The sequence below is a fragment of the Lepus europaeus genome, chromosome 3, assembly GCF_033115175.1.
Source record: "Lepus europaeus isolate LE1 chromosome 3, mLepTim1.pri, whole genome shotgun sequence".
NCBI lineage: Eukaryota > Metazoa > Chordata > Mammalia > Lagomorpha > Leporidae > Lepus > Lepus europaeus.
The window spans coordinates 116,340,055-116,352,342 of NC_084829.1; the positions used below are offsets into that span (position 1 = coordinate 116,340,055).

At 37.6% G+C, this 12,288-nt stretch overlaps 1 protein-coding gene across 1 annotated transcript in view; it reads right to left on the minus strand.

Annotated features, from left to right (window-relative positions):
- Window positions 1-423: 423 nt before the first annotated feature.
- GOPC (golgi associated PDZ and coiled-coil motif containing) overlaps window positions 424-12,288 on the minus strand; it is a 52,132-nt gene continuing 40,267 nt past the window's right edge. The window contains exons 4-8 of the mRNA XM_062186665.1: window positions 11,844-12,009; window positions 8,055-8,150; window positions 6,365-6,529; window positions 3,709-3,889; window positions 424-2,932 (exon numbers count right to left, since the gene is read on the minus strand). Of these exons, the coding sequence (XP_062042649.1) occupies window positions 2,802-2,932; window positions 3,709-3,889; window positions 6,365-6,529; window positions 8,055-8,150; window positions 11,844-12,009 (739 nt within the window). The 3' untranslated portion in view covers window positions 424-2,801. The remainder of the gene's footprint in view (window positions 2,933-3,708; window positions 3,890-6,364; window positions 6,530-8,054; window positions 8,151-11,843; window positions 12,010-12,288) is intronic.

The following is a 12,288-nucleotide window of genomic DNA, read 5'->3' on the forward strand; positions in this document are numbered from 1 at the left end:
CTGGCTCTGTGGCATAGCAGGTAAAGCTGCTGCCTGAAGTGCCGGCATCCCATATGGGCATCAGTTTGAGTCCCAGCTGCTCTACTTCTGATCCAGCTCTCTGCTGTGACCTGGGAAAGCTGTAGAAGATGGCCCAAGTCCTTAGGCCCCTGTAACCCTGTTGGAGACCCGGAGGAAGCTCCTGGCTCCTGGCTTTGGGTCGGATCAGCCCAGCTCCAGCCATTGCAGCCATGTGGGGAGTGAATCAGTGGACGGAAGACTTTTTCTCTCTCTGCCTCTATGTAACTTTCCTTTCAAGTAAATAAAATAAATCTTTAAAAAAAAAAAAAGACATTATAGAAGAGAATTTATAAGTTTAAATATATAAACACATACAACCCTCATAGTCTATTGAAAAAGTCTAAATTATTCTGTTTGTATGTGTACTTTTTCTTTCCTTTCCTTTCTTTTTTTTTTTTTTTTATTGTAATGGCTTTGCATTAATTCCTCCCTTATCTGTTTGGTTTTCTCCTAGAAACTTCAATGTTACATGAGTTTCTTCCCTATAAATGAGACGATGTAAAGACTTTAGACATTTGAAATTCCTTGTTCATCCCCAAAGACCACAGATTCTAAAATGAACTTTAACTAAACTTTGTCTAACCTCTGACTTGACACTCACAGTAGCATCTGAGCAACAGTGCTCTCCTGAACACTTGCAAACCACTGTGAAGCAGAAACAAAATGGAAATTAACCTGTGGGATTTTAAACTACTCAGAAAGCTTTTCATTCTGTTTATCAGCTCTTGAGAGAAATTTATATCATAACCATCTTATACAGCCCTTCAAATTACAGTGAACTCAGAGAAATGACAATTTAAGGTTCTAAATATAAGTAGTTTTTGAAAATCAAAGGGTTGCCAGCTTCCATTTCCACATTTTCTAAGGATTTAGTCGTAACACACAGAAAAAAAAATGTTTCTGATCAGTCATCACAGGCTGTGTTTTAAGAATAACATGGTTTCATGTCATAGCAAAAAAGTTTTCAGATCTGCTACCACGAACTTTTCTTTTTGGACTAAATGAATACACCAGCTAAAATCCATTGTGCAGATCTCATGGCATGTGTAGGGGTTGTGCTTGGTGTAGGAAGAGTACAAAGAGGAAAAAATACTTTTCATCTCTTAATAGGCCTAGCCTGTCAGGAGCAAACATAACATGTAATTTGCTTATTCATTTGTATAATTATTAAATATCAGCTTTTGCTTCCAGGCAATGTTATGCTACAAAGTATTTTAATACCAGTAACAATACACACTATGAAGTGCACTTCTATTGCAAATTAACATAGTGATACACAGATGAACAAAACCACTCAAAACAAACCATAAATGAGCAAAACTAAAACATTAAGTTTATAAATAGCAAAATCATGAAATAAGGTATATACAATTTATAGATTTAACTTTGAACAAATAGTGCATCTGGGAAAGACAAGAAATGTATTTTATCACCTAACATCTGAATACTAGAAAGGTAGATACTGATAATACTCTAAAAGTCTTCTAGACTTTCTTCCACGTAATAGTCCCTTAAATGTATACCCTTTAAAGTAATATTAGCAAAACTATCACCTCTTTATATCCAATGTTTTGACTCTGTCAGTAGGGCACAAGAGCCTGCAGAATGGCAAAGAAGAGAAGAGGCACTCCATGCTCTCCCTTGGGACAAGAGAACTAGCAATTTCAGAATTTATGTATGAAAAATACTTTAGTCAAATATGTTCTGTCATGAACACCCACCCAAATATCTTTACCTCATCTTGCCCACCTTGGTCCTGACTTTTTCAGATGATTGGCAAATCAGTTACTTAGAAAACTGCTGTTTGAATGCAATGTATTTTATGACACAGTAATAAATTTGAGCTTTTCTGCCAGAAAAATTTATCTTTAAGTGCTAGGGCTATTGCAAGAAAAACAATGAACAACTTAAAATGTATAAAACCGACTTTTGTAGATTCCAGAAAATAAGCATTTGAGTCTAAACATTGGTAGTGTAATGCTCCAATATCATGCACACAGATCAACATAATTGAGAACAGATATGTTACACTCATCTGCATTTCTTTAAAAACCGAAAGTAAAAGGTACAATAACTTCAGAAACTATTTCTAGTGCAGCATTGATTGATAAAAGATTAAAGAAAACTATTTTGTACTGCATTAAGTGAAGTTGGAAGGCAAACTCACTACAATGTATGATTATTAAGAACTGATTTAGATATCAGAATGCACAATAAATTTTTATAAAAGAACTAAAATCATTCTTTCAGTTAAAAAAAATTAAGTCAAGCTTACATCTCTGCCATTCATTGAATCAAGCTCTGTCCCTTGAAATACCACAAGTTAACATTCACAAATATATAGGGTGAATTCATGTACTCTCTTATATTTAAAGGTTATTTCTTATAAAATTCCCATTACCAATGTCCTTCTACTAAATGGAAAAAGGAACCAAATAAAACAATAGTGCTTCATTTGGTACTTAAGAGCCTAGTTACATCCCTTTGGGAAACACATGCTTTGGTGCTTACAATTTCAACAAAATCAAAATTTCTTTACATGCAATAGCTAATTATGGTATACCACAGAAAACAGGGAATTTTACACACTTAGAATTGTTCACATGAAGCCCTGAGGTACCCGCCTTTCATTTAGGCAACAAACAGCCTCCCTTGATCTTGAACAGTCTTTGTCACCATCTTCCCAATGCCCCAAATTCAAAACAGTCTGATTAACAATCTTGTCTGTAGATACAGTCAATTTAATAAGATTTTTTGTGATACAGACTATGCAGATCATCTAATTTTGAAGCACTGTCATCTAGTGGAGTTTCACTTGAACTTCCCAGGTCTCCATTTTCATGTGTATCAGTTACTGCCTTCTTATTATATTCTGAAAGAAAGGAAAAGAAAAACAAAATAAGTAGATGATTTTTGGTTTAGAAAAGTATTTATCCTTTACTGAGAAAAAAATAAAGGGACATCCTCTATAAATTATAGTAGTAAAATAAGGCAAAATTAACAGGGTTTTAGATTAAGTAAGTTAGCAATTCAGTGCAAATATCCACAAAGTAAAAAAAGACAAATGATGTCTTAGTATTAGCTATGATGAAAAGCTCTGGCCTCACTAATTTCCCTAAAAATCTCAGGGACCCCAGAGAGCCATAGAACCAATGTCTTATGTAAAAGAGAATGCTTGAATTTTCCTTCAAATATGTGTATGATAGCAAAGGAACACAAAGTTCTGTAAGATCACACATTCTGATTCTAATAAAACCTTAATACAACAGTCTAACTATTTATTCAGACGTAGCCTACAATTCATTGTACTACAGACAATTTGCATTAACACAGAAAGACTACATTAAGATATACATGCCCTAAAAGTAAATAAATGGTTTTTGTTTCAGATTCTAGAAAATTTGAATTTTATTTTTCAAGGATCATTTATAGTTCAGTAACTGGGTCATATAGTTAATAGTCCAAATGAATCTAGAAGAATATGTATATAAATTGAATCTTAGCAAAATGACCACTGCACAAGCAAGGGAAAGCTGTTTATTCCTCCGGTTTCCCTAATCTCAAAGAGTATTAACTGAAGAACACCTAAGGCCTTCCAATTTTAAAAACTCATAAAGAATACATCAATAGTAATTCAGTGATTTTTACCTTGTAACACTTTGATTTCCCCACTTGCGTCTTTGGAACTAGCACCAGGATTGCCACCTCCTTCTAATTCATCAAGGTACAAACGGTAACGATGTCCACTCTCATCTTCATACTCTACATTTTCATCATCAGAATCCACCTCAGGAGCCACATAAACTACTTCAAATTCAATCTCTCCTCTCTAAAATAGGGGGAAAAATGAGGAAGTTAGGTTATTGCAATTGGAATTAAAAAATAAAAAAGATTTTCACACCCTTTGGAGGGAGACTTAGAGGTGGGAAAACTCAGGTAAAACCCCTTTCCAGACAACAAACAATGGAATTCTAGAATCAAAAGAAGCAGAAGGGCTGTAAGAGTCTATATGTCCAGACCATTCTCAGGAATCCTCTAAATCAGTAATTTTAATTGTGGTAGCTCTTTCTACTGGTTACGGTATTTTTGCCGATAGATCTAAAATTGTAAAAAGGATTGTCAATTACTAAATAAATTTACAGAATTTGATCAGTTTATCAAACTTATTTTGCCATTTTGTAGCTCAAAGAACAATTCAGTAAATCTATCTAAATGGTCAGATATTATACAAATTTTACAAAATTTCCTACTTCTTACTGAATAGATCTTGAATCTTAACTTTCACTGAATACAAGATACATTGTTAATCAAGGTTATTGTATAGTAAAAACAGTAACACTATACATATTGCACAAAAACATGCAGCCTTCAATCCTCAGGATAACTCTACTATCGTTTCTTTCACAAGAATGAGAAACCTGAGTGAGTCCTAGAGCAAGGAATTAACTTTCTCATATGATGAACAAGTATACAGAAAAATAGGAATTTGGCTCCAAATTGTTCTTTTATGCTAAACTAAATGTGTAAAATCTATACTGTTATTCTTTAATAACAACTATATTTTATGTTTAAAAATTTGAAACTACAGTTGTCATTTAATAAGAAACTATGGGGTCAGCGGTGTGGTGTAGTGGCTAAAGCCGCTGCCTGCAGTTCCGGCATCCCATATGGGCGCCAGTTCGAGACTCAGCTGCTCCACTTCCGATCCAGCTCTCTGCTATGGCTTGGGAAAGCAGTAGAAAATGGCCCAAGGCCCCTGCACCCATATGGAAGACCAGGAGGAAGCACCTGGCTCCTAGCTTCGGATCGGCAAGGCGCGCCGGCCATAGCGTCCATTTGGGGGGTGAACCAATGGAAGGAAGACCTTTCTCTCTTTCTCTCTCACTGTCTAACTCTGCCTGTCAAAAAAAAAAAAAAAAAAAAAAAAGAAAAGAAAAAAAAAGAAGAAGATGGCCCAAGGCTTGGGTCCCTGCACCCGTGTGGGAGACCCAGAAGAAGCTCCTGGCTCCTGGCTTCAGATCGGTGTAACTCCGGCCATTGTGGTCATCTGGGGAGTGAACCAGTGGATGCAAGACCTCTCTCTCTGCCTCTCCTTCTCTCTCTGTGCAACACTGACTTTCAAATAAATAAATACATCTTAAAAAAAAAAAAAAAGAAAAGAAACTATAATTACTACATACAAATCTGATGGTTGCAACTCTCTGAAAATTATGGCCTATCTTTGCTCAAAAGAAAGCATGCCATTTCTGATTGCTACCCACTAAGTGAAGTCTCTTTGATGCTTCTCTTTCCTGGAAGTTTAAGGTTATATCTCAGAATTTTAATATGTGCTTACTGTTTCCTTAAAATTACCCTCTTTGTAGTTCCTTTCCCACAGTCCCAGTCATCCCACTCTTGTGCTAACGGGTGACAGCCACGTTGTGTTGCAAAAACACTACCTTTAGAGGTTAAAGAAGCATTCTTTGATTTCCCTCATCACATAATGCTCTAAAAATCACACTGTGAGAAACAGATGGATAATGCAGAGGTCTCTAAAGTTCTTGATGACACAATTAGATTTGTGGCTAGCTATCATGGAGGCATAGATTTCAGGCTTTACATGAGAAAGGGCTTTCTAAAAATCCATACTGTGGGTCGGCCATTGTGATGGAGCTGGTTACACTTAGGATGCCTGCATCCCATATTGAAGTGAAGGTTCCAGCCCCAGACCCCTTGCTTCTGACCCAACTTCCTGTTAATGTGCCAGGGAAGGCCACTGATTGCCATCCACATGAGACAGCTGGATAGAGTTCCTGGCTCCTGATAGCAGCCTTTCTTTGTCACTGTGTGTTTCAATTAAACAATTTTCTTAAAAATATCAGCACTGTACAATAATGAAATGGATTGTTTGATCATTAGCAAATCCCCTTTTTAAATGCAATTGGTAATGTGCAGATTCATGCATCATTTAGGTTGAACCAATGAGTTATAATTTTTCAACTTGCTCCTGTTCTGAGTACGTTACTTGTATTAATATACTTAATTCCTTCAGCTCTCTTTCAATACCTACTGCACATGAGGACACTGAAGCAGAGTAATTAAGAAATTTGCTCCATTACACAGCCATGGAAGAGTAAGCAAAACTGTCCTTTTCGAACAAATATGACTAAAAGTCATCTAGAAAAGTCTCAAATAAAAGAAAACAATTATCTATCTACAAACACTTTACAACTAAAGAAACTTCATAGGTGAGTATAAGATATTTATTTGGTAGAGTCAGAAATAACTAACCCATATATGCAATTTTTACGCAAAGAGAATTCACCTGCTGGGAAAGAATGGTTACAGCTTCTTTATGCTTTGTGTCCCTTAGGTTAACACCATTGACAGCCAAAATAGCATCCCCAACATGTAGCCCTCCACATCTATCAGCAGGCTGTCCTGGATGGATCTCTGAGATGAGGATCGGAACTCCATGTTCTTTCCCACCCTAACAACAATAAAAAGGCAATAAATTAGTTAATTGTTCATAAAGTTCAGTCACAGACTATTCTATAGATAAAATATTTTTCCAAGCATTTCTTTCAATAAGCACCTATACTGTGTGCAAACATGCTGGGTGAAATTTTATTATTACTTAGGAATTGATAGATAAATTATTACAAGCATCAGATTTATATGTGCTTTTCTAAAACACATCCCAGGGGGTAAAAACAAAAACAAAAACAACTCTCCAGTTGACTAACTTTAAAACATAAATTAAACTATTTAAATATTTATATATTAGCTAATTCACAGCACTATTATATTTTATCATCTCTAAATCATTATGAATGATAAGTGTAATTATTTTATGTAAGAAAGACTAACAGTTAAGACAAACCTCAATTTCAGAGATGCTAAGGTATGAACAAAGACACAATGTAGAACTGAAGAAATACAATGTAGGTACCTATCACTTTCTAGCTTGTTTCACAGTTGTTTGTGTGCTTATGTGTTTATGCCTTATTTTGTCCTAATAAAATTCATGCTCTTTGAGAGCAGCACATTAAAAAAGTGTGCATTTAATGAGTGTAGATTAGATGAACTTTCTGTTATAATTTTTATATTAAGCAATGCCGGGAGGCAGGTGAACTCACACAATGTCTATGTATTAACAAATGAAAATTACAGTAAGTCACCTTGTTCAGTAAAACACTGAGACTATAACAAAATGACTCCAGATATATGTACTTTATAATAGACTGCTCTTAGGAATGCTAGCCAAGCCAACCATTTATAATGGCATTAAATGTAAAAAAAGAATGTATTTCAGGCCGGTATTGTGGCACAGCAAGTAAAGCTGCTGCAATGCCAGCATCCCATATGGGTGCCGTTTGTGTCCTGGCTGCTCCACTTCCAATCCAGCTCCCTGTTACTGGCCTAGGAAAAGCAGTGGGGGATGGCCCCTGCTATCCAAAGTGGGAGACCCGGGTGGAGTTTATGGCTCCTGGCTTCAGCCTGGTTCAGCCCTGGCTGTAGCAGCCATCTGGGAGTGAATCAGTGGATATAAGATCCCTCTCCCCACCCTGACCCCCACCCCCATAACTCTGTCAAATAAATAAATAAATCTTATATATATATATATATATATATATATATATGTATGTATCTGAATCCAAGAGCCAGTAAAACCTGACAGAAATGAGACAAGAGAAAGACAGCACATAGGAAAAAGAACAATACAATCTGGAACCATTTACCATAAATGAAAACAGCCATATGTATTCCAAAGGCTTCTAGCAGCATCACGTTATATGTTATTAGAACTATATCCTGAATCAATGAAAATTTAAAACTATGCCTTATAAAGGTACACACAACAAAAGTATTTATACAAAAGTACTGGGCCCATAATGATCTAAATAGATCTAGAAAATCTATCCAGAATACTTTGCTCCCCAACAATGTACAACAAAGAAGCATGACTATACTAGTTAATTACAGAAAAGGAATCTGGAAGCACTACTTCTTACTGTAATTGAAATGCCAAGGCCTTCATGGTCTTCCTTCAGGAGGAGAACTTTTCTAATTGGACCAACACCTTGGCTTTTCTTTAAGGAGTCTTGGTCCTTATTGGAGGGAAAAAAATGAGAAAATCAGTACCACTTAACATACCAAATAAACTCAGGCTATACAATGTACTTTTACAAGTCTTTATTGATTTGCAGGTATAAATATGTAACATAATGTCACAAAAGCAACTCATAACATTTGAAAAATGAAAAGTTATCCTGTTAATATGATGAAATTTATCAATGATTTTTCTCATCCTTTTGTCAATTTTTTAATATTGATACATCCCTTTTCAAACTGCAGGATATCACAAAGCAAATTACTGCCAGGAAATGATGGTAAGCATCCTCAAGAAATAAAAGTTGGTAAATGTCTACATCTTTACTGGGAAATATCTACAAGATATACACCCATTTAACTTGATTTGTGGAACTGAAAACCAAATTTCCAACTGAATCATTAATTACTGTTTCATTCCTGGAATGTACCTCTTAAATAATAAAAGACCTTCCTCCATTAATAATTCCTTTTCTGGGGCTAGTGTTGTGTTGTAATGCGCTAAGCCTTGCCTGCTGGCATCCCATATGGGCACCGGTTCATGTCCCTGCTGCTCTTCTTCCAATCTAGCTCTTTGCTTATTGCCTAGGAAGGCAGTAGAGGATGGCCCAAGAGCTGGGCCCCTGCACCTGCATGGGAGACCTGACAGAAGCTCCTGGCTTTGGATCAGCTCAGCTGTATCCCTTGCTGCAATCTGGGAAGTGAGCCAGCGGATGGAAGACCTTTCTCTCTGCTTCTCTCTCTGTAACTCTGCCTCTCAAATAAATAAAATCTTAAAAATTAATAATAACTGCTTTTCTGGTACTTCTACTCTTTCTTCTCTATTAAACTCCTTTTGCATTCAGCAGATAAACAAATCAAATCTTGGGGCTGGTGCTGTGGCTCAGCGGGTTAGCGCCCTGGCCTGAAGCACCAGCATCCCACGTGGGTGCCGGTTCTAATCCCGGCTGCTCCTCTTCCCATCCAGCTCTCTGCTATGGCCTGAGATAGCAGTAGAAGATGGCCCAAGTGCTTGGGCCCCTGCACCCATATGGGAGACCTGGAAGAAGCTCCTGGCTCCTGGCTTCAGACCGGCGCAGTTCCGGCCGTTGCTGCCAATTGGGGAGTGAACCATCAGATGGAAGACCTCTCTCTCTCCCTCTCCTCTCTCTGCATAACTCTGATTTTCAAATAAATAAATAAATATTTAAAAAAAATTAAATCTCTCCCAGTTTTAAAATACTGACCCAATGCAAACAGAAAAAAAAAACCAAAATCCTTTGATCACTCACTCTTCTGTAGCAACTATTCTTCTCTTCCTTTGCCTAACACCACATAAAATTCATCCTCACCGTATCTACTTTCCTCCTTCCCACACTCAGTATTTTGATCTTTTTAATTAGCAACACTGGAATTTTCTTCTCTGTTCATTGGTAAGAATTATTGCTACATCCAATTAATATTTGTTAGTCACTACCCTACTTGAATCCTTCAGAAAGTTGATACTGCTCGCTATCCTTCCTTGAAACCCACTCTTTTCCTTGGTTTCTATTATATTAATTTCCTACGTGGTTAATACCTGACAGCTCCATCTCAAGCTCCTTCTGACACTTCACAGGTTTTTCTTTCCTTTCTTTTTTTTTTTTTTTTTTTTTTTTTTGACAGGCAGAGTGGACAGTGAGAGAGAGAGACAGAGAGAAAGGTCTTCCTTTGCCGTTGGTTCACCCTCCAATGGCCGCCGCGGCCGGCACACTGCGCTGATCCGAAGGCAGGAGCCAGGTGCTTCTCCTGGTCTCCCATGGGGTACAGGGCCCAAGCACTTGGGCCATCCTCCACTGCACTCCCTGGCCACAGCAGAGAGCTGGCCTGGAAGAGGGGCAACCGGGACAGAATCCAGTGCCCTGACCGGGACTAGAACCTGGTGTGCCGGCGCCGCAAGGCAGAGGATTAGCCTGTTGAGCCATGGTGCCGGCCTTTTTTTGTTTTTGACAAGCAGAATTTAACAGTGAGAGAGAGAGACAGAGAGAAAGGTCTTCCTTCTGTTGGTTCACCCCCCAAATGGCCACTATGGCCGGCGTGCTGCGCCAATCCGAAGCCAGGAGCCAGGTGCTTCCTCCTGGTCTCCCATGTGGATGCAGGGCCCAAGCACTTGGGCATCCTCCACTGTCTTCCCGGGCCACAGCAGAGAGCTGGACTGGAAGAGGAGCAACCGGGACAGAATCCGGCATCCCGACCGGGACTGGAACCCAGGGTGCCGGCGCCATAGGCGGCAGGATTAGCCTAGTGAGCCACGGCGCCAGCCATTTCACAGGTTTTCACCTTTGGTCTCTTTTTTTTATAAGTTTCCTTGGTGACTTAATCAATTCCATGGTTTCAATTATAATAGATGGATGAATTCCCTAATATCTCTTCAACTCAAGACTTTCCTCTTGAATGCTAGAAACATAAATCCAACTTGATTTATCTTGGATGCCTACTGACACTTCAATACTATACATGTAAAACTGATATCATCACTACTATCCCAAAACCTTCCTTTTCTAAGTGACAGATATCTAAGTCACGAAGTGACAGATATCACTTAGTGACCCAAAACACAAACCTCGATCTTCCTTCTCACTCACCTACTTAACCAAAATAGGCCAGTCACCAATCAAGTCCTCCTGTTTCTAATTCTCTCAAGCCTGTCCTTCTTCCCAAATGTCTCTCCCTCTGCCTTCATTACTTTCTCTTTGGATTACCATAGTATATTTCTAATGTATCTCAACTCAGTTTGGTTCTCTGCCAATATGTACTCTTCACAATACAAAAATAACCGCTAAAAATAAGTACACTATTTTATTTAGAAGTCTCCTGATTATCAGGTTAACATTAAACTTGCTTTATTTAATTTTAAATAACCTTTGTCATCTGGCCATGCCTAAAACTCCCACCTCATATTTAGCCACTTTCACAAGCATGCTTTTATCACTCAGACACACCTAACACAAACTGCTTTGTCTCCTCTTAATGTTTTCATTTCCCAAATCTATAGAATCTAAAGTTAATGAGGACCACTGGTGTCCTAGAGAAGACAAGGGCATAAATGCACACTGCAGTCTTACTTTTCCAACAACTCTTAAGTACACATCAATTATTCTTAGAATAGTTTTCACACAGGCAAGAAATTATTTTCCCATTTAAGGTTATACTTTAATCTGGTACTAAGACATATGTGCCACTGTGGAAGAGTTAGACATGCTTTCATATATTAAGGTTTGCATTATCAAGCAGCTGTTGTAATAAAATTTAATGCAGATTTATTCAAGTAGAAAGGAAAGCTCCTATACAACAGTGGCGGTAGAAACAAGCAATTAGACACAGATCTCAAATTCTGTCTTAACTCAAGACTAAACAGATGTGAATGTTAATTCAGAATCCACATTTGGTTTTAGTTACCAAATCCCCCTTCAATAACAATTGCAAAACATTTGCCACTTTGTCAATATAGTCACAGTCTCAGCTAAGCTTAAAACAAAGTCAAGAATGCCCAAGTATGACCCAAGAAAATTGTGAAATATGATCCAAAATACTCATACTAGCATTTGCTAGAAATGGCTGTCTGCAGAAATACCATTGTCTGGGCCTACTAGAATAAAAGAAAGAATGGAAATGACTTGTGAGTAAAGAAAGAAGGGTGTGTTGAATATGAACGAGCAGCAAGACAAACATACATGGCCTGGTGGTGCTTGCATGGGTCGTTTCAAGTCATTGCGTCCTCTACAGGCTCTGATGACAGTTTTGTGACGATGCAAATGTATTTCCGCTTCTAACTGGTTCCAAAGTTTATCATGGGCGGGTCCCTTCATATCTCGTCCTAGTAATTGTATTTGTTGTACCCTTCATAAAGGGAAAAGGATCATGTAGTTAGTTTTCCATTATGTTACCCCAGAGATAAATGAGGAGAATTAATGAATATAAATTTTGGCATAAATCTCAATTAGCAAAAAAACTAATACTCAGGAACTTTCTCTCAGGTTTATAAAGATATGAAAATGCTGAAAAAGACATGTATCTTCCAGGAAAAAACAGTCATGTTTGAAAAGGAATGAGTGACAACTTAATTCAAATACATCTTAATTCAAATACATCTAAAAATAATTTATGAGATTATGCCAA